This window comes from Trichechus manatus, unplaced genomic scaffold, assembly GCF_000243295.1.
Source record: "Trichechus manatus latirostris isolate Lorelei unplaced genomic scaffold, TriManLat1.0 scaffold00030, whole genome shotgun sequence".
NCBI lineage: Eukaryota > Metazoa > Chordata > Mammalia > Sirenia > Trichechidae > Trichechus > Trichechus manatus.
Genome location: NW_004443966.1, coordinates 12,919,919 through 12,943,640, shown reverse-complemented (window position 1 = coordinate 12,943,640; position 23,722 = coordinate 12,919,919). Strand labels below are relative to the sequence as shown.

At 41.1% G+C, this 23,722-nt stretch overlaps 1 protein-coding gene across 2 annotated transcripts in view; it reads right to left on the bottom strand.

The window, feature by feature from the left end:
• Positions 1-23,722, bottom strand: part of IQCH (IQ motif containing H) — a 240,915-nt gene that overhangs the window by 67,753 nt on the left and 149,440 nt on the right. Inside the window, exons 15-17 of one of the 2 annotated variants that reach the window (XM_023729750.1) lie at positions 21,754-22,026; positions 16,588-16,779; positions 197-317 (exon numbers count right to left, since the gene is read on the bottom strand). In XM_023729750.1, coding sequence (XP_023585518.1) covers positions 197-317; positions 16,588-16,779; positions 21,754-22,026 — 586 coding nt within the window. The remainder of the gene's footprint in view (positions 1-196; positions 318-16,587; positions 16,780-21,753; positions 22,027-23,722) is intronic. The other variant, XM_023729751.1, reaches the window with a different exon arrangement.

The following is a 23,722-nucleotide window of genomic DNA, read 5'->3' as shown; positions in this document are numbered from 1 at the left end:
CAGTTCCTATTTATTTAAGAGGCTGGGTACAAGATAAATATTTGGGCAAAGTTTAAGAACGCCTGCTCATAGGAGCACTTTTCTAAACCGATACAAGGGACACAAAGTATTTAAATCAGCCCTAGGTTGACCCAAAACTAGAATTCAAGGTTGTGTAATGACTAATCCTCAACAGAAACTTTACAGTCTTACTTACCTTGAGTGAGAAACGTTTGGAGGAATTTCCCCCACGTCGGGAACCGTTTCTCATTGACTGGCTGTGCGTGCTGTGCTAAAATGCCCGCCAGCTCCTCGGAGATCTTCACCAAAGCTGGCTCCTGCAGAAACAAATTAAATAGAACCACAAGCAATTTTACTACAGAAATGAAAACTGCTTGTGGAGTGATTAAAAACCAGGCCTCCAACAGGCAAAAAAAATGTGGTTACTGTTTACCCAGAGTCAGAAAGCCATTTTGAAAATTTTCTCTATTTCTCCCAGCCATTTCAGTTTTCATATTTCAAAGTGATCTGGCCCCCGAAAAACTGCCAATCGTGGTGCCTGTTGTCTCCGAAAGGCACCTTCTGTCTGAGTGTCCTTGGGTAATGTGCCTCCCTACTCTGGGACTCAGTTTCCCTTTAGTAAAATGTGGGGTTAACTAGCTTGATCTGAATATTTTTTATTCTATGACCCTAACAGGGTTGACCCTGGGATAAAGTACAGAGTTGGCAATGTATTTCTGTAGTGTTTCCATATCTCTAATCTGTGCCCTCTCCCACTCAATGGTGGGCCCGGGCATTCTGTAACTGTGGGATAAAAGCCTTAAACTGCGGGCTGAAGCTGTACAGATGGGATTTTAGGCAGAGGCAGGTTGGAAGAGCAGGGCTAGCCTCAATCTGCCTGAAATTCCCCTCCTAGGCCAGAGTCTCATCTGCCTAGATGAGACATGCTGGCCCCATATCATCAGTAAAACAACCCAAAGACTACCGAGCCTCTTGACAAATACAAACAGTTGGAAATCCTCTGGCTTTTTGATATAAAAGGCCTTGGTTTACCAGGATAATTTTTTTTTTTGATGTCATAAATTATAACACTCTTTCTTCTTAGACTGTGAAAAGATTTTTCAAATGGAAGCTACTTCTTCAGATTTCATTTCTGCCAGAAGTGGGGCAAGGCATTGGATGTAAGACAATTTGATGGGCAGTATTCATATTTAAAATACAGGACATGGACAAGAAATCTCAGACTTGCTTTGGGTTGCAGGGGAACTTCTGAACCTAAGAGTGACCACTGAGTAATCTGGAGGAATCAGAAAAGCATCAGCTTTGCAAGTGGGCTGGGGCTAAAAGGAATCTTAGAAATCATCTGCATGGCCATCTATTTCTAATTTCCCCAACGTTAAAAAGTGATTCCCTCCCCTCCGTCCCACTCCCAATTCCTTCGAACACCTGGATCATTCTGGGTCCAGCGCTCTCTGAAAACCTACAACAGAATATAAACATCTGAGAGTATACTCCAGGCAGGTCCAAATAATCTGAATAATTTCCAAAATATCGAGAAAATCCTGGTGGGAGTGTCTCACTGCTTAGCTTAGTAAATGCTTGACATACAAAACAAAAATACCACGAGGAACGGAGAGAGTGCCCTGGCCCACTCTTTGTTCTGGATGACTCCCTGCACAGTGCGGGGAGGTCTGTTAAGAAGGGCTGGGGAAGCAGGCTTATGCAGGGAGCTTGTGCCTGGCCATGAAGAGGCAAGGAAAACTGCTGTCAAAGCAATGGGCTTTTCCCACCCTTCACATCCTGCACCACGTAACATGTTCTCTGATCTTTACTGGAAACTAACTGCCTAACTCCCCAAGCCCTGCATCTAAATCATAAACAAGCACACGAAACCAGCAGCTCCAGCAACCCAGACCCCTCTTTGTTCCTCACTGGAGCACTGTCATCCAGACCCATCTTTCTTTTTGTTTTATACGTTTCTGTTAAAACTGCTCTACTCTTGTGAAGACCAGTTGTCTCTGATTCACGAAGTGGCCCAAAGCTGGGACGACGAAGCATGGCTTTAAATTACCGACCTGCTCGGGGGAAAATGGAATCAAGGGAAGGATGCCTTGCAAATCAGGCCCTCTTCCAGGCAAGTGCAAGCTTCTTCTTTGTTCTGCCTTGATTAAAGGGCCTTTTTCTGGCCCACTTCTGAAAGTTGTTAAACCGTTTACCCAGTTACTTGCTATCATGGATTGAATTGTGTCCCCTCAAAAGATATGAAGTCCTAACCTCTGTAAAGAGCCCTGGTGGCACAGTGGTTAAGAGCTCAGCTGCTAACTAAAAGGTCAGCAGTTCAAATCCACCAGCTGCTCCCTGGAAACCCTATAGGGCAGTTCTACCCTGTCCTACAGGGTCGCCATGAGTCAGAATCGACTCGAGGGCAACGAGGTTTTTTGTTTTTTGTTTTTTTAACCTCTGTAAGGTCCCTAGGTGGTGCAAACAGTTTGTGCTCAACTACTGACCTAAAGGTTGGCAGTTTGAAACCACCAAGAGGTACCACAGAAGAAAAGGCCTGGCAATCTGTTTCTGTTAAGATTATTGCCAAGAAAACTCAATGGGGCAGTTCTACTCTGTAACACATGGGGTCGCCATGAGTTGGAATCAGCTAACAATAACTACCCCTGTATCTGTGAATGTGGCTCTCTTTGGAGATAGAGGTTTTCTTTTGTTATATTAATGAGGGCATACCAAGTAGGGTGGGTCCTAAACCTAATTCCTTCTGAGTGCTAACTTATAAAAAGGGAAAAAAGACATGGAGAAAGACACACCCAGGGGGAGGATGCCATAGGAAGATACATCTAGAAGTAGCAAAGGTATGCCAAGGATTGCCAGAAGCCACCAGAAACCAGGAGAGAGTCCACAGAAGGAGCAGAAATGGCTGAGACCCTGAGCCTGACTTCAGCCTCTAGAACTGTGAGGAAAGCCAGCCACTGTTTTGGTATTTTGTTGGGGTGGCACTAGGTAACTAAAACACCTGCCATGTGGCCATTCATGGCTATATAGTTCAAAGAGAAATCATTCATTCATTCTTTCATCCATGTATTTAAAGATTACAGAATGTCAAGCCTTTCAAGAAATTTCCCTAGGAGAAAAAAGTGATTACGTGTTTGGTGGTTGGGGGTGAAGAGGAAGCAGTGAAGGAGCAGCGGAAAGCCTTGCTACCTAAATCTTGAAATTCAATCCCTATCAATTGAGGATCAAATCCAAACTCCTCAGCATGACCCACAAGGAAGGTCCTTTATGATCTGGCCACCTCTGACTCTTACGTAGCCTTATCTCCCTCCTCTAGTCTCCTTCCTCTGCCTTCCTTCCTGTTTCTGCTCCCCTGGCTGACTCTTCTCACCCTTTATAAGTTAGTTACAGTCACTCCTCCTCCAGGAAGCCCTCTCTGCCACCACAGTCAGTGTCCTTTCTCAATGCTCTCCAGCTCCTGTGGGGCTCCTTAATGGCATGGATGGTGGCTTTGAGGTCTGTCTTTCCAGGACCTGGCACAAGGAACACTACATGTTTACGGAATGCATCATGATGGTGGTGACACAGGGACCCAGCCCTTAACAACTGAAGCTACAGAATGAGAGAAGTTTGAAGCCTCTCAACAGGAACTTGCTGCCTAGGAGCCGCCTTGGGGGATGGCCACTTAAGAACCACCAATTCTTCCTGGGCTGATTTTATGGGATTCCCTGCCTCTGATGGGCACTGGGAAGATGAATAAGGTGACATTTATGAAGTGTCACCTCAGATGCAACAAGCTATGTGAGGGCAAAGAAATAACTCGGTAAAGATGCTCTTTGTGTGAGGCATATGGACACTCTGCCAAGCTGTTGCCACTGCCCCTGCTTACAAAGTGAACCGACCTGCCTTGACACTAAGCGCTTTTGCTGTGCATGAAGCCAAAGCAAGGGGATAAATTTCCTAGAGGAAAGACTGCTGCAGGAATCTGAAGGATGACTCATGTTTCATCATGAAAAGTACACAGCTGAAGGCACTGGCGGGGTGACGTTCAATAGGGGATGCTGGGGCACACTGAGGCAGCTTGGGGCCATGATTAACTCCTGGAGAGGAACAGTGATGGGGTACTGACCATTCAATTTATCTCTTTGTTTTGAAAATGCCCGATGGGAAATACAAGCATTATACTAAGAATGGGCTTACTACCAGTGCAGACAGAATTGTCCCTCTATTGTTGTTGGTGTTGTGTGCCATTGAGTTGATTCCAACTCATAGCGACCCTATGAGACAGAGTAGAACCACCGCATAGGGTTTCCTAGGCTGGAATCTTTACAAGAGCAGATTGCCAGGTCATTTCTCCCATGGAGCAGCTAGTGGGTTCGAACTGCGAACCTTTTACTCAGCAGCCAAGTGGTTTAACCATTGTGCAGCCAGGGCTCCTTAATTGTCCCTCTATTCCTCCCCAAAAAGAATACAGCAGGACTTGCAACTCATGCATACAAGAAAGACAAGCAAAGTGACATTCTTGTGTAAAAGCTTCATTTTTAGCACCCCCCGCCCAAAAAAAATCCAAACCAAACCCATTGTTGTCAAGTCAATCCCAACTCATAGCGACCCTATAGGACAGAGTAGAACTGCTCCCTAGGGTTTGCAAGGAGTGGCCGGTGGATCTGAACTGCTGACCCTTTGGTTAGCAGCCATGGCACCCATAGCTGTTGGCCACTGCACCACCAGGACCCCAAACAGCCCTCAATAATGCAGTTTCTGCTGGGGACTCCAAACCTGCTTGTAAACTGGTGGGTTAGGGCAGAGCTTAGATCTGGGAGCAAAGGTAATATCACAGCAGTGATAAAACAAACTAGGAACACTGCCTTTCCTTAGAAGTAACAAGGTCCCAATGGCTGCAAAGTGCCTATCAATGTCAGATGCATGGGCTCAGTTTTGGGGGAGATTCTGTTCTCTGGTGATGATCATTTCACATAGTTCTAATATAATTATCACAACGTGAAGGGCAGACGCTGCATAGGGAAGATCTGTAGCTATTCAGGTTTTCTGTCCAGAACAAACTTAAGCACACACAGATACACATATAAAACCACACCAAACAAACACCTACATTCATGTAAATCATCAGAGCAGTATTTGTAAAAGAGTTTCCCTTGTCACAGCAAGCTCACACCCATTATCTCACTTGACACAGCAACACCCTGAGGTGGGCAAAGACAGTATCTACCACCCACCCCCCAACCCCCAGCTTTACAAATGGCGTACTGGGGCACCTAGAAGGAAGAGGTTTGTGTACGATTACTTGCTGAGTAGTCAGGTTCTGATACTGGGTGATTTTCCAACTGTCTTAGTTATCTAGTGCTGCTATAACAGATATACCACAAGTGGATGGCTTTAACAAACAGAAGTTTATTCTCTCACAGTCTAGAAGGCTAGTCCAAATTCAGGGCATCATCTCCAGGGGAAGGCTTTCTCTCTTTGTCGGCTCTGGAGGAAGATCCTTGTCATCAATCTTCCCCTGGACTAGGAGCTTCTCCTTGCAGGAACCTCAGGTCCAAAGGATGCGCTCTGCTCCTGGCACTGCTTTCTTGGTGGTATGAGGTCCCCGTCTCTCTCCTTGTTTCTCTCTTTTATATCTCAAAAGAGATTGGCTTAAGATGTAATGTAATCTTGTAGATCTCATCAACTGCCACTAATCCATCTCATTAACATCATAGTGATAGGATTCACAACACAGGAAAATCACATCAGATGACAAAATGGTGGACAATCACACAATACTGGGAACTGTGGCCTAACCAAATTGATACACATACTTTTGGGGGACACAATTCAATCCAAGACACCAACACGATTGAAGGCAGAAAGCAATGGGGTTGGATGAACCATTGGCTAACTTGCTTTCTCTCCCTTTTCTACCCTCCCAAAGTGTGGTATGCGTAATATCCGCTATAAGCCAGCCACTGGGGTGCAATTTTCTTTATCTTACAAACTTGTGAAATTAGTAGTTAGAAAGTTTCTTTCAGTAATTGACATCAAGGTAATGGAATTCATCGAGCAGATCATTTAGACTTAATGACTTTGGGGGTGAGGGAAGGAAAATATATAAGATATATATAAGATGTGAATGATAAACAAATGTCAGAAAAATATATTTTTAGACAGAAATCAAAATTCCAGATTTTAATTCCATCATGACTGCACTGGCTCTGGCTACGGACCTCAGCTGCTGGCCTTTGTGAAGCTGACAGCTCCTGAGCAATTCTCATCCAGGAGAAACTTCAGTCCCATCTTCACTACAGCACAGGCTTGTTCACTCTTCATCCAGTGCCCGTATTTACCCCTCAGAGCACATCAACAATAGCCATGACGTTGGAAGGTTCCAAAATATCAGCAGAAGCCATAGAGCCTCCATCAGCTGACCAGTGCATCCTAGAGGTTCTAGTCTATCAAGCATGGGCCTTGCCTTTCAGCTCTCTCTCTCTCTCTCTCGTTTTCTATCAAGAAAGCGTAAATTTGAAGGAAGCGATATTTGACTGAAGGAAATTCAGGATATCTCAGGGGAAGCTGCTAGCATATCCAATTTAACACTGCCCTCAATGACTAGAACTACTTCAAACTCCAGAGAGTTCGTTTTCCCAACTAAGTAAATTCCAAGTATATGTGTATGTGTGTATTGGGGAGGAGGGAGAGGAAAGGAAGGAATACAAATTAGAATGCTCTCAATATCAGTCCCACCAAAACTTGTATTTGATTTTAGGAGCTTCTTTGCTAAGTCCACAGTGGCAAAGTAAGTAAAATAACTTCTTGGGAAATCACCTCCAATCTCCCACATCAGACATTATTTGAGGGTGTTCCAAAGAGAAAACCAAGAAACCTGCCTAGATGGCTCTGCTTTATAGAGGCTTCTGATATCCCCAAATGGAGGAATGAGAGGGACATAAAGTTAAAGGGCAAGACAATGACCTGAAAAAATAAGCAAGGCTGTCAGCACTGAAAGGGGCCACATGAACTCTCTAGGACAAGTGCCTCATATTGCAGAAGAGGGGATGGGGGCATCTGCAGTCACGCATCGAGAGAGACCGCAGGGACTCTCTGGTTGCCTTCTGACTCCTGGGTCAGTGTTCTCCACCACCCCTGCTGCCTTTCAGAGGGTATGGGAAACCATTAAAGGTGCTCAGGGTTTGAACTGGCTAGCAGCACAGAGACGAAGGGAAAGAAGGGATTCCAAATTTGATGGTGAATTTAGAAAGGATGCTTTGCTGTGTACAGGATCCAGTTTATCACTGTAGGCATTTTTTAAGGATAAAATAATAGCTCTGTAAGTGCTCGGCTACTAACTGTAGAGGTCGGTGGTTCGAACCCACCAGCGGCTCAGCAGGAGAAAAGATGTGGCAGTCTGCTTCCATAAAGATTCCAGCCTTGGAAATCCTATAGGGTAGTTCTACTTTGTCCTATAGAGTTGCTGAGTTGAAATCGACTTGATGGCAACTTTATTTTTTTTATTTTAAGCTTATTGAAAGCTTACAATAGGCCAGGTATTATGCCAGGTGGTTTACATTTATTATCTCATAGCCACTCTGAGGTAGGTATTATCATTCCCATTTCAAAGATGTCACACAGCCACGAAGTAGCAAAAGTGGGATTCAAATCCAGTTGCTAACAGTAGCCATTGTGCAATGAGATCTGTGTCCCCAACTGCCATCGCTGGGCATAAGTGGTCAATCTGGGTTAGATTAGATCATCCACACGTGATGCTGTCTGAGCTATCAAATTTATTTTAAAAAAAGGTAGCCTGGGCATCTGTTGTTAGCTGCACAGCATCTACATCCTCTTGTTCGGGGTAATGATATCCCAAATTTCCTTTTAGGAACTGCCCACGTCCCATTGGCCAGGCAAGTTGATTGAAAGTGACTCCACTCAGCTCCAAGGGTGGGCTTCTGATTAGCAAAGCCATATCCTGGCCACAATGATTGGTTCAGGGATGGACACAGGACCCAATTCAGGCCAATCAAATTTGCTGGGGCCTTCTGAGAAAGAAGCTTCAAGCTTTTCTGAGAATGCTACCAGGTGAGATGTTCTCTCTTTTTATTGCTTTGACCAAGGACAAGCTCCAGGAGCTGCTGGCAGCCATCTTGTAATCATGAGGACATTGAGCTAGCCTTAGGATGGAGTAGACACTATGAACAGGATGGAGGATAGATGGAAAGTAAAGGGGTTCTTGATGATATCATTGAGCCATGGGATTAAGACGTGTCTGAAGCCAAAACTGTCTTTGGTTTTTCAGTTAGCTGCGATAATAAATTCTCTTGTTTTGAGTTGGGTTTTCTGTTCCTTGAAGTTTAAACATTTTTTAACTGACACAAATGAGTGGGCCAAACCTTGTACCCATGATCCATGAGGACATTTTAAGCCAGCAAATGCTCTGATCACCCTATGCTCTGCAATCGGTACTGAAGTTGTCGCTCATTCCTTTCCATTAAGATCATTAGATACAGTCCCTCTTAGAGTGCAAAAATATGCTCAGAGGATGAAGAAAAAATGAAAATGTCTTCAGCAAGTCATAAACTACTTCCCACACCTACTTAAAGTTTAAGGACTGCTTTAATCCTCCATGTTTAATTGTTAATTGAGAATTTAAAAATAAAAAATGCCAACTTTGCCTTCGATGAGATGGAAAATTATGCTGTTGTAGAAAGTAACATAATGTAAAACAGCCAACATTTCCAAGGCACACAAATGTGTTTGGTATGTAAAATTGCTTTGTAAAATATTTGCTCCATCTGCTGAAAGCGGCAAAGACAATTTTCCCTCGATAGCTAATGGTCCATTTCGGCTGTGTGGCAAGTGATGCGCTGTGGTGGTGGCTCTCATTAAACAGAATGGTGAAAATGCGGTATATAATTCCATACTTATGCAGCATTATCCATTCGCTGCTTCTCGAGGAGCCTATCCCTCATTATCTAGGCCTCCACCTTGCACCAACACACAGGCCTAGCAGTTGATTTGACTTGAGAAGCATTTTGTCCAACTGAGGCACATATGTCGTGCCTCCATTCCAAAGCTCAGAACAACTGCTTTGCCCCCGACCAGAAACACAAAAGGTTCATTCCCTTTCAACTTTCCAGCACTTAAACTGCTGCTTCTTTTTTCCCCTCACCACAGGGGGCCGTGGTTTTCTTTCTAGGCTCACCCGGCTGCGCTGCATGCTGGAGATTTCAATAGATAAAGATTAAGCGCTCCTTGAAATTCTTAACTGAACTTTGTACATACACAAAAGAGAGAAATTTTTCCCCAGGCCAAAACTGCCATCATAAAAGCTCCCCAAACACTGCCCTGGGCTTGTGGTGTACCTGGCTGTTTGTGATCTCTCCCTTTAAAAGAGTTGTTTACACTACACACTGATCACTTCAACATCTGCTAAAGGAACCATTAAAGATAAATAATCCCGGGTGGTTTAAAAAAAGAAGAATACGCTCGAGTTCTTGGAATGATATTAAAAGTAGTCACAGAAGCAAGCGGCTGATTTTTTTGAAGAATATTTTGAACTTTGGGAAATGGTTGTAAAGGAGATTATGTTAAATACAAGAGTGACATCAAGTAAATACATATGGCTCTTTTAAAGATTACACGATATTCTAAAGCAGAAACCATGCAGTTTTAAAACCAGCCCTAAGTGGGAGTAGCCATGATTATTATTACCAGTAATAGGTTTTCTGCTTTCCAGTTAGAGAAATAGCACTGGTTGAGAAAACTGCATATGCTGATTAAAGCTCTTTAATTGAAAATCAAAAACAAAAGAAAACACACGTGCCCTTTGGATTTGCTTTTTCATTCAAGTGGTGGGAGAGAGTGAACGGAATGAGCGACTAACAGGAGAATTTATATTTTAATTTTATACAAAAGGAATGGGCAAGCAGCTACTTTTCTTAATCAGAGCTGTGCCTTCTTTGATATTTTCACCCCTACAGACGTATACACTTGAGGCTGATGTAGTAGCATTATTTATTTTTGTTTTCTTCTACAGACCACGCTCATGAAAACACCAGTATAATAAATCAGTGAATGCCAGGTGAGGATTTTTTTGATCTGGCGTTCGTACACGAACATACGGCGTCTTCTCAAGGGCGTCCCTCTCTCACCGAGGGGCACCGAGGACAGATGACCAGAAGCAAATGGCGCAGTGGCCGTCAGAGGAGAGTAAAACTCATTCTGAATCCATTCCAAATACACATGCCTGCTTTGTGGATTTTTAGCAAAGCAGACATTTCCAAAAGAACTCCAACAGGGACTTCCTGGATGTGAAAACACTAACTGAATTCTCGTTCCTCTCATCTTTTGCTTTATTCCTTCTTTTCACGCTGTTATTGCGAAAAACTGGCAGTTAAATTCAATTGATTCAAAATATTCTGGATCCATATGGCCGCCAACCCTGGAGCTGAAGCAGCGATAGCGCCTCACTGCTGTTTTCAAGCATTTGCCTCTCCTCCAGTCCCCAGATGGTGGTAGAAACATTTAAACCTCCTTTTCTCTGCCTTGTACAATAGACCTTGGCACCATTTCAACTGTTTACTCCGGTAATTAACAGCTCTGATACCACAACAATTACAACTCCTACACTCTCACCACAATAATGCTATGAATTAGTGAGTGCTAATGGCTGGAAGGTAGAGTGTTTCCAGACTGCGAGATCTGTGCGTTTTTAGAATAAAATAAAAGGTACAAACAGCACGCTTGCAGTAGACAATGATTACCTAGTAATTAGTTTACACAAAGCTTCCTATTTAATGGCAAAACGCTGTAATTAACGTGTGACAGAAAATCAAAGGGTACTTTGTAAGCATATGAAAAATTAACACTGCAGGCCCATAGCTTTATGTACTGATTAGAAGCATATTAAATCAATAGGACACACAAACCAACAGCTTGTATGGCTGATTATTATAGGTCCTCGGAAGGGGTACCCTGGCTTTCATTTAAGTTGGGGAGGCAATTTTCCTTCTTCTGTCATCTTCTTCGGGCAGAGAGAAGCACCTCAGACCCAGCCCTGGCAGCCTCATGAAAATAACCACTGAACCAGAAGAAAACATTCTAAGTCATTCTCAGAGATAAGGAAAAATATGTAAACGATTAAGACTTTGTGATGGTGGCGGTAACGTGCTGCTATACTAATTAGAAAAGATACCAACTGGAACCAGAAAATGAAGCAACCTGGTCTCAGTCTTTTGGTCAGAAATAATCTCTACTTTATCAAGTCAGTGTCTCTTTATTCAATACGTAGAAAGTTCAAGGAACTGGAATTGTTTTCTATTTTCAAATGATAAGAAACCAAGCTGCTATCAAGGTTTATTTTTCTTATCTTATCTGGGTAAGTCGTAGGGCAGGCACAATTTTGGATCAACATTCTGTATGTTCAACAGCCACAATCCTGTATAATGGACACATAGAACAATCTTCTGGAAGTTTACCAGATCCTAAAGAACCTTTGAAATTACCAAAGAAAGATTAAGTTGTATGTACTTGTTCAATGTTACCTGTATTTTATTGTAATACAATTTTATGGTAATATTAATAGCAACAATAGTAGGTAGCATTTCTTATGTGTTAAGTACATTGCCAGCCAATTCACAAGGATTATTTCATTTAATTCTCACCACACCCCACCAGGCAGGTATCAATATTATTGGTGTTTTATAGATGAGGAAACAGGGACTTAGAGAGTTGAAGTAACTGGCCCATGGTCACCTCCCTAGTAAGCATGGGAGTCTAACGAAGGTGTGCCTGGCTCCATAGTCAGAGCTCCTAACTACGAAGCCAGACAATCTCTTAGTTATTCTGAACATTCAGTTATCCAGATAAGTCTATCCCAATACCTACTCTGTTGAAAAGGGAGCTTACTGTGTCAACCTGAACAGGAGATTAAAAGGCAAGAACAGACAACAAAAATATTTGGTTGCTGTCTTAGTTATCTAGTGCTGCTATAACAGAAATACCACAAGTGGGCAGCTTTAACAAACAGAAATTTATTTTCTCACAGTTTAGGAAGCTAGAAGTCCAAATTCAGGTGCTGGCTCAAGGGGAAGGCTTTCTCTCTTCTGTTGTCTCTGAAGGAAGGCTTCTGTCTCTTCTGAGCTTCTGCTCTTGGGCAGCCTTCATATGGCTTGGCATTTCTCTTCCGCCATCTCTGCTTGCTTGCTTGTCCTAATCTGCTCTTTTTATATCTTGTAGGAGATTGACTCAAAACACACCCTACGCTAATCCTATCTCATTAACATAACAAAAACAACCTCTTCCCAAATGGAATTATAACCTCAGGCATAGAGGTTAGGATTTACAAAACATATTTTGGGGGGACACAATTCAATCCGTAACATTCCACCCTTTGGTCCCCCAAAATTCATGTCCTTCCCACAGGAAAAACACATTCACCCCAACACATCATCCAAAAGTCTTAAATCAACTCCAAGTCCAAAATCTCATCCTCTGAGTCATCTAAACCAAATATAGGCAAGACTTTAGGTATATTCTCTCCTGGGGCAAAATTCTTCTTCATCTGGGAACCTGTGAAATATAGACTACAAGTTATCTGCTTCCAAAGTACAATGGTAGAACATGCACAAGGTACACATTTCCATTAGAAATGGGAGAAATTGGAAGGAAAGAAGGGATAACAGGTACCAACCAAGTCCAAAATCCAGCAGAACAAATTACATTAGCTCTCAAGGCTTGAAGATAATCCTCTGTTCTCTGAGACTATCTGAACAATAGCCCTGCCCTCCAGACTCTGAGTGTTGGCCATGTCCTCTGGATTCTGGGTGTAGGCCCCTTGGCCCTGAGCTTCAGCTCCACCTTCTAGGCCCACTGGGATAGCAACTCTGTTCCTTCAGCTTTGGGTAGCCCCATCCCCTAGTCCATCTGAACGGTGACCCCATCTCCTCAGCCCCGGCAGGATCCGTTCTTCTGCCCCTTGGGCATGGCAGCCCCAACCCCTCAGCTGTGGGCGGCAGCCCCATCCCCCAATACACCTTAACGGCAGCCCCACACTTCAGAACCAAGTTGGCAAAGATCTGACTCTTTGAACCCTAGGAGGCCCCACCCTTTGAGATCCAGGAGACAGCGGCTCCACCCTTTGAAACTGAGAAGGCCCTGCTTCCCATGCTCCTTCAAACAGTTCTGATGATCTCTGCTGCTCCAGGATTGGTCCTTTTCTTTTCTTGGAGGACAACAGACGTAGCTCCTTTGGCCTGCTTCCTGCCTATAGAATTCCAAGAGGCAGACAGCGTTCTTTCCTTTTGTTCTTTCTCTGTCCCCTTCAGTCTAAGATGATGGGTTTTCTGCTGTGGTAGCTGGTTAGATCCATCAGTCACAGGCTTAATCTCTTTTATAAAAGACTATGTAGACACGTCTTTGGTGAAAGGAGAGGGGGCAAAGTGGGACCTGGAAGCATACTTTTTAACCAAAAGATGACCCTGTGTTCATCACAAAATGAGAACGATGTTCACCAACTGCATGACTTCTTTACATGTGGAAGTTTTTCAAGGTGAGACAATGTTATCAGTTGGGCACTCATACTTCGATCAGTTCAAATAACTAAGCCACCAAGAAAAACGAAAGAATAGTGCTCTGTTGTCACTGTGGCCATCACGTAACATTCTGCTTTTCCTAAAATCACCTGCATGTCTGTAGTCGTTTCTCGGTATCCACGTGGGATTGGTTCCAGGACCCCCATGGATACCAAAATCCACGGATGCTCAAGTCCCTTATATAAAATGGAGTAGTATTTGCATATAGCCTACGCACATCCTCCCACATATTTTAAATCATCTCTAGATTACTTATAATACCTAATACAATGTAAATGCTACGTAAATAGTTGTTATACAGTACCGTATTGTTTAGGGAATAATGATAAGACACAAGGTGAATAATGCTCAAACAAAAAGTGCTGGAGAGAGACTGAGGATCTGTGAAATGGTGGGAGGCTACAGCAGGGTATGCCTACACATGATTTCATTCACGTGGATTCAACGTAGTGCTTGGTGTGTGGCAAATTCAAGTTTTGCTTTTTGGAACTTTTTCTTTTCCCAATTATTTTCGATCCACAATTGGTTGAATCCACAGATGTGGAACCTGAGGATACGGAGGGCTGATTGTATACTGATTTTTTAAAATGTGACTATAGCTTTTCAGTATCTCTTGACTCCACGACTTTGTTTCAAGTCTCAACTGTAACCAGTCAAATAAGCCTGGTTCTACATTAGATAAGAGCAAAAAAAGATGATCTTTATATTAGATATTTGAGTCTATACTGAATATTGCCTACATCTAAAATCAGTATCTGTACAGGTTGCAAGAGAATCTCAAAACAGTTCAAACACCCATAAACAGCACTGTTTTTAATCTGTTGCCTACAACATACCAATGAGAAAAATCATGGTATCGAGTCATAAACTGCTATGCAAATGATGCTATTTGTAAGTATTAACATAATTTAGTGCTTACAGTCATATTCTCATTTCTAATAATTCTCCCAGAATGAAGTCTTTCTCTGGACTCTTAGCCTGCAGGATAGTCTTTCATCAAGAAGCTGAAATTTTTAATAACCTGCCAGCATATGTTTTGTATGTGCCAGGGTAGGCTTGATGAGACAACATCTTCATTATCAAAAGAAAACAGGTCTACAAACTGTAATAGGACATTAAAACATGCCTGTGCTCATAAAGTAATGCTTTGAAGTCTAAATGTGTGCCATTACAATGGTCTTCTGGAACAAAAGAGAATTCTAATCCTAAATTCTCAATAGCTACACTCAATGGGGACTGCAGTTCACTTCCCCTCTAAATATGATTTAACTTTGAAGGCAAAAGGATGTCAATAAGTCTCCTACAAAGAAAAAAAAAAAAAAAAAAGCTTTTCAGAACTGCTGTATTTTTATTTTTGGCTGTTCACCTCATCAAGCCTAAGCATGGGCCCCAAGACTGTAAAAAGATTTCTGAATACTTATTTAGATAGATTATTAATTATTCAAGAGTTTCCCATTTAAAAACATGAACAATAATGCCAAATGTATGTGGTGACTATTTAAAATGGGATAGTTTATAGTAACCGAAATTAAATAACGTACAACTGAGCCAAATACCAGGACTTTACTTTTTTTAAAAAAAACTTAAAGTCAAACATTTCAAATTTATCATAGTCTAGTGTCAGGAGAATCCTTTAAAAATGATTGGCTTAAAATGCTGATAGCAGCAAGTGCTTTTCACACTAAAATTTCAATTTCTTAAAGAAAAAAATCGTACTTCTTTAATCTGAACAGATTCACTTTGAAAAGAAAATTCTATGCAATATGAAATAAAATCCAGTTCAAAGAGACCATAGGGGAAACCTCTATGGGTTTCAATATTAAATACATTTTCCTTGTTTTTTTTTTTTCCTAGAAGAGTAATTCACTTCGGTATCTTTTAAATAATATGTAAAAAGCTGGCAGTGACAGGTAACTTCATTTAGTCCATTCACTGATGGAGGGGAAAAAGGCCCAGAACAGATCATGGGGAGAACAGTAACATTTGTCAAAGGGAACTCTCTCTTCTGACTGTTCTCTAGATTTATTCATCATTCCACTTTCACAAGAATAATGTGGTTCCCTCTAGTGTGCCTCTCCCTTTTCTATCACTTGTGTCTTGATTCATGGACCTCTGTAGTGGGATGCTCAAAGCAGATGTAAATCACTTTGCATAGCCCACTGCTATGTATTCGTGTAGGGAAGGAATCAGTTAAGGGAATTTGTGTCTGAATTTTCCTAATCAGTTCTGCTTTAACCAGTAGGTCAGCCATAACAGATATTTCGGATTAAGAGAAGCCAGATAAGTCTAAGTCTTTGAATGCAAACTGAGGCAGATTTTCAAATGGTGGATTTAATTCATATGTTAAACCATATACAATTATTTTAATATCTAAGTCAATTTAGAATGGACCGAGAGGTTATATAATTCAGCCTCCACCAATGTACATGGAAAAATCTACACACATACAGTCATATGCTAAGACTTCCTACCTATTGCTCAGCTTTTGTTGGGAGATTTTCTGGCTGGAATGTACTATTTTCTCAGCATCTCATAAGGATCAGTAGTTGTGTAAATTTCACTGAATTATTTTAAAAAAATATGAATGCTGACAGAATGCTATTATTTATTAGCTTCCAGATGACAACTATTCACTAATAGAATTTCTCTCTCATAATCAAACACAGCTAGCTTAGTAACAACAGTTTTTGGAAGTACATAATCAAACCCACTTTGAGCAAATGATGAAATCTGAATCTTACCTGAATAGTTAAAAATTACTTCTTAATTGTCATAATCAATTTGAAGATAAGAATGAAGACTTTTAGGATCCAAGGGCTGGACATTTAAAATAGTTTTATCAACCCCATTCATTTTGTATAAAAGAACTAAGGCTCAAGAGAGCGAAAATGACTTGCCTAAGGTCTCCCTGTTGGTAGGTGACAGAGCTGAGTCTAGAAGAAAGTACTTTCATCTCCTAGCTGAGCCTTTTGCTTCATCTCCTGTTTACAGACACTGTGGGTTTGAGCTACCCTTGAACACTTACTTGCGCCCATTTCTTGTTCCAATCTTCTTGGCTGTATCTGCTATTCTCCTTTAGGGCCCACTTGTAGCACTTTAGGTGGGAGGAAATGTCACAAAATGCAGTCCCGTTTCCTCCAAACTCGTCATTTATTTTGAAGATCCAGCGCTGGATTTCCAGGTGATCGGTGATCAGCTGACTGAGCTGTTCTATCATCTGTGGGGCCAAAGACACAGTAACATTTAATACAGCTAGTTTCCTGGGATTCCTTTTTTTTTTTTTAACTGTATTTACTTAGCTGTACTTCTCATGTGGCTTTACTTCCAATGACCTGTTCATTATCTTCTAGCTATTAAGACATATTAGGAGAGGTTTTAAGGGATGTATATATGACATGAAGAAACCATTAATCCATGAGATGAAGGATATGTTTAAAAGTATAGTCTTATTTATAAGAAATTCTGAAATTACCATCTTGCTGGCTTGTGAAAGTAAAATAAAGAATTCTTAAATATGTGTAATTGAATCTTGGCATTGTTTTCTTTTTCAGAGAATTATGTGTTTACTTATTGATTACTCAAAAGATTTTTTTATAGTTGCAAGACTAGAAAGAGTTACAGTCTTGAATTTTAACTGTTTGGAGCTTTGTTGAGCTTTTAAATGTTATAATCTATAAAACATTTAATTTTTTTCCTCATTAATGTACATGAAGTACATTGTTTGGCTGGTCAATTGGCCATTTGTGATGAAGTGTATCATATGAACAAGACAGATAAAGGAGATAAAACATTCATGGAGGCAACTTTCCTGGAATACACACCAACCATACATTTTATTTTAAATAGCATTCTCTCAAGAATAGACTCAAATACATGGAAATTTAAGGGACAGAAGTTCAAGCTCTAATATCAAAATGATAAAAGTGATAATATAAAAATAATGAATGATAATGACATCAAGCATTACCGGACGCTCACTAGGAGCCAGGCCCTTGGCTAAGCTCTTTAGCTCTTGACATAAATTTTCCTCTTTAATTCTCTCAATAACCTATGAGATGTTTGTTTTTGTTTGGTGCTATGGAGTCGATTTGCAACTCACAGTGACACTATTTAACAGAGTAGAACTGCCCCATAGGGTTTTTCCTGGCTGCAGTCTTTTTTTTTTTTTTTAATTTTATTCTGTTTTACGTGAAAGTTTATAGCACAAAGTAGTTTCTCATTAAAACATTCACACACAAATTGTTTTGTGACATTGGCTGCAATTCCCACATTGTGTCCGCACTCTCCCCCTTTCCTTTTCCCCCCTGGGTTCTCTATGTCCATTCGTCCAGTTTTCCTGTCCCTTCCTGCCTTCTTGTCTTTGCTTTTGGGCAGGTGTTGCCCATTTGGTATCATATTCTTGATTGAACTAACAAGCACGTTCCTCACATGTGTTTTGGCTATAATCTTTATGGAAGCGGATCACCAGGTCTTTCTCCCATGGAGCCACTGGGTGAGTTCGAACTGCCAACCTTTCAGTTAGCAGCCAAGTGATTAACCATTGTGCTACCAGGGCTCCTTAACCTATGAGATAGGCACTGTTATTAAGCCCATTTTACATATCAACAGATCGAGGCTTGGATAATTTAAATAACTTGCCACACAGCGTTCAGTAGCAGAGCTGGGACTCAACCAGCTCGCTCAGACTCCAAAATCTATGCTCATTCCCTCTCTCAACCTGCAGGGAGGCAAAGGGTGAGCCAGAGAAATAAAGTCGGAAGAGGAGCAAGAGAAGCAACTTTCCTTACAATCAATAAATCATTTGTGGTGTGTTTGAATCAGATAATAGTGTATATAGCAAGATTACTTAATTAGAAGTAATACTGTCCTAGTAGAGCCTTGGAGAAAAGTAACCTGAAAGACCACAAAATGACTTTTTTTCCTGTCTTGTCTTCTCTTCACACTTTCCAGTCTATACTTTCCAGAACATTCCCGCTCTTGAGCCTCCCACATGCTGTTCTTGGCTATGGTCTCCTGTATTTAAGGAAGTCTCTGCAATACTCTCATTCTCTTCTCTTTTGAGGAGTTATCTTTGCCCACCAAAAAGACTTTTTTTTAAAACTAAACAGTGTGAAAGGACTCAAAATTTATAGTTCTGGTGAAGTCTGTAGCTGTAAGATTAAAACGATTTTGATTAAAGGCAAAATCTGTTCTCTTGAGTCGTATCTATCCAGCACATCTTCCTGGGGATGTTATACTACACAGCATTGTGGAAGTGACATCGAAATGGCCACACTACGGATCCCTGCGGGCCCCCAGGCAACCATGGTGTTTCAATTAGGTAAAAGTGGAATTGTTTCAGCTCCCTAGTAATCCAGTAGTATCTGTGGATAATTTCATTGTTTAAATGGTAAATCCTCTGGTTTACGCACCATATGGCCATGAACACACAGCCTAGGAAGGTTTTTAAATACTCTTTTGGAAGTTACATCCCTTCTTTCTCTGATGTTGTTGTATTAAGAAGATACAGATTCTACATTCAATCCTATTTTGCTGTATTATGATCATATTTTGTAGAAGCAGAAATGGTCTTTGGCCTGTTAATATCTGATAAAAATTCTTTTGCTAGAGTATAAGGACAGGTATTCCGGCATAGGCTCTGTTACATTCCATACTGTGTATTTGGAGGTTTCAACTACTAACACAATTATTATCTGTTTCTTCCAAATCCTATTATTTGTTGCTTCTGAGAATCCTATAAATGGGCTTCTGTTGATGGATCCCCCACAGTAATGAAAAGGATCAATAGCATTGTAAAGACTGCACCACTGGAAAGAATTATGTGCTATCTTTAAGTGAAAATTGAACAGTGGTTTAAAATAGCATCACTGTTTTTGATTATTTAACCAAAGCTGTCAATATTTCATACCGAGTACATGCCAGAAAGAGAACTTGCACGGTTACTTTATGCATCAAAATAGGAAGTGCTTACTGTGCTCACGCCGGATTCTTATGAAAATAAACAAATTACTTAATCATAAACCAAGTGACTTTATGCTATTTCCAAACATTTATCATTTTCTGCTTGAGTCTGTCTGTTCAAAAGGTGTAATACATATTTTTTAGTTGCCATTCATTTTATACTGGTAAAGAACAGAAGTGGAAAAATGACTTCTGCTAAAACCCAGCTGATAGTGAGGAGTATTTATTAACCTAAGTTAAAATAATCTCAGCTTGCTTTCACCAGCTTTAAGTTTATGATGTACATCGGTAAAAAGTCGGTGTTATTGATTCATCGCCAGCTGCAAATTCAAAATACTGATACCCTCAGATAGATTAGGTAGGCTAGTCACTGCCTAGAAAAATGCCAATAGAATAATTCTTGATGACCTAGGACATATGTTTTCCAAATAAGTAGAGTGGAACTCAGTTATACCTTGGTTTACTGTTATGCCAATTTGCACATACCATAGGCCAAATGACAGCCCTCAAATTTGATTTGTCTATGAGGAGGTTTTTAATCCTACTTCTGAATACCAGCACTAGAGGGAGGCTTTACTGCATTACATATGCCTGCATCTTTAACCACAATCAACATACAAAGTTCTAAAATATTTCAGAGCAAACATTGTCTGAGTTCTCATCAGTGAAGATGAAAGCAAGGCTCAATATAAATATTGCACATACATGAAAACATTTTGAAGACTGTTCAATGTAATGTGCACATGTGGAACTGTATCATTTAAGAATGTATTTCATTTTAGTTGCATTAAGTCTTATAGCCAAGTATTCCACTGGGAAGCAAGGTCACGCAATCCACTTTGTTATCTTCAAATTGCAGTGAAGACTAATGACTATGCAAATTAAGCAACAGTTCAAGGACAGCATTTCTATGCCACTCCTACTAGAACGTGTCCATACCTTTTTCCAGACTTGGAGCTCTGGTGGTGCAGTGGTTAAGAGGTACAGGTGCTAACCAAAAGGCTGGCAGGTCGAAATCACCAGGCGCTCCTTGGAAATCCTATGGGGCAGTTCTACTCTGTCCTATAGGGTCGCTATGAGTCAGTATTGACTCAAAAGCAACAGTTTTTTTTTTTCTTCTCCCAGACTTGGCTGGGAAAAAAAGTAACTCGTTTCATAAGCCCATGGTTTGCCGTAAAACACTCCAGCAAGACTGAAACACTAGGGAAATGTAATAAGCTAATAGTATCTTCAAACTAGTCACTGAAAAGTATAATTTGTTGAGAGGCTGAGTTTTTGGGCTCAATGGCTATGAGGTGCAGCGCATCATGATCTGGCTACTGAGAGCAGAAGGGGGATCTCCACAATATCGTCCCTCACGAACTCTCTCATGGTGCACGGTCCTTTGGTTGCCCAGGCAGTGGGTGGTTGGGATAATTTGTGATTGGCTCAGAGTAATGGTCAAGTGATGTACTGAAACAGAGGTTAGGAAATGCTAATAGCCATTTGTCTTTTTCTTTCCTTTATTATGAAAACAGATGGCAGTTAAATGGGAGAACACCTGCCAGGGCTAACTCAAAGGAAAAAAAAAAAAAACATTTCTAGTGGCTAATGTTATATTTCTCCAAATATTCTGGACCCTAACTATCTTCTGGAAGGATGCATAGCCAAGGCAAAACCTGGAGGCAGACAGTTTTATACCTTGAGCTGGTCCCTTCCCCTTTCTGGGCTCTATCCCCTCCTCCCTGTAGGGTTCCTTTCTGGAGAGACCAGGGATTTTTTACAGAGCCAAGGATGTCTGCAGCCCTCTGCTGCAGTGGCTGTCTGGCTTGGCAGACAGGCTCATTCCCTGGAATTTACCAAGCCAGCTCCCCTTTTAGATAAAACTGACTCTCCTGTTTCTTAGGGACCTGCTAAATGACTGGCTAGCTGATATGATGATGAACGAATCCATGTTAAGGCATTAAATATTGATAGTAGATGAGTGCATTAGTCCAATTAACATACAAATTTTAGCAGGGTCTTCAATGTCTTAATCCAAATGAGTAAACATTTTGGAAATCCAGCAATTTTGCAAGGCCAACAGGAAGATACTTTGAAACATGAAGGCCTAAAGTCTATCTCCCCAAATCAACTCAAGTAATCCATGTAATGTTTATTGGGCAGGGCTGGCTTTAGTAGGCTTGAAGGTGCCACAGGTCTAAAGGACATGCGAGATTTGAACAGAGCCTCAGTGGTCCACCCCACATACCTGTTGCTCATTATAGATGTCACATATCCCAGGAGGGACTGGCACATTGGCACGGTTAAAGACCTGTTTACTTCCAGACTTGGTACTATAAAGATGAGCTAGGTTAGGCTCCGGGCCCAGGATGGGTAGGTTTAACATATCGGCCACAGCTAAATCATCTCTGTGAAGCATCCCACCAACAATGTAGGCCTCTTTTCCTTGGATGAGATTTTTTATTCTTTTGATTGCCTTGGGACTGTACATCAGGTGAGTGGATAGGCACATATGCTGCTTCTGGGGAAAGATCACATTATTCTTGTTAAAAGGTGTTCCTTTTCTAGCCATACACCTAATTTATAACGTTGCACACAATAAATAGGTTATTAATAGCAGGCTGGGTTATGACCTATCCTGTTGTTTAGCAGTTTAAATTGATAAAAGCTGTTGGGGTGAGGCTCCATAATCGCTCACATCTTTAGTGTGTTGGAAATAGGCTCACTGGGAATAGAACTAATTACTACACATCTGTATTTATTTGATCCACGTGGAATTATCCTTCTGTCAGAAGGAAAAGAGGCTGGCGGTCTTTGGATAATAGCGATTCATCTCTGCAACACTTCTGGCATGGTTTAACACTAAAGTGCCTGGAAAATCAATACAAAAAATGAAGAAAAAGCCCCACCGTATTCTTCACCATACAGAGCTCCTAAACTGGCAACTCTTTAAATGATTCAGTAGGAAAAAGGCAGTTGACCTGATACCTTCTCCAAGAATCTACCACAAAGTCCATTTCAGGGAATACGCACTTTTACAAGGATTATCATGGTTCCAGTCAACAACTCTGGAAAGGATTCACGAATGGAAAATATTTTGAATTTTTCACCAAGACTCAAATGCATTTTCCAATGAAGAACTTTTTATTTTATTTTTGACTATTTAAACCCAGCTCAGCAACACATGCGACTGTTTCATTCAATTAGATAAATAACTCTGGCATGTCTAATACGTGCAAAGGACAGAGCCAGATGGTCAGCACACACCAACACTAATATAACCATGTCTCTGCTTTCAAGAAGGGGGACACGAATAAGAACAGTTAATGCATAACTACCATAAGGCAGAAAAGGGTCATACAGAGTGACAGAGTGCCTCGGAGGTATGGAGGAGGGAGGCAGAGGCCACAAACTGGTGGAGAGAGCCAAAAAGGCAAATTACGTACTCTCTTTGTGCCTTAGTTTCCTCATCTGCAAAATGAGGATAATAATAGTATTACCCATCTCATAGGGATGCTATGAGGATTAAATGACAGAATGCATGTAAAGCACTTATAATAGTGTCTTGGACACAATAAGCACTCAGTGAATGTTAGTATAATTGTTATGAAGAGGTTGTTGGGTCTCAGGTGAGTTTTTAAGGATGGGTAGGATTTTATCAGGTGAAGACGGGTATGTGAAAGACATTACCTGAGGATGCAATACAAGACCCCAAGATTGTATTCACTTCCTCCCGAGAAGAGTCACCATGGCACATGCTTGGGTTTTGGAGTCAAATAGATTTGGCTTTCAATCCAGTCCTATCACTTAGAAGCTACATGAACCTGGACAAGTAACCGAGAATCCCTGAGCCTAAGTTTCTCCATCTGTTAAACTGGAATAAAACTACCCATTTGACAAGTTGCTTTTAGGATAAAATAAGATCATGCATGTAAACCCATGGTATAATGCATGGCATTGAGTCGATACTCGACTAATAGTAGTAATTACTATTACAGAGAAAATCCTGCTTTAAAAATAAAGTCATTTGAAATGTTTTGTTACATACAGTTTTAGTTATCCAGTGTTGCAATAACAGAAATACCACAAATGGGTGGCTTTAACAAATAAATTTATTTTCTCACTATTTAGGAGGCTAGAAGACCTAATTCAGAGTGCTGGCTCTAGGGGAAGGCTTTCTCTCTCTCTGTTGGCTTTGGAGAAAGGTCCTTGTCTCT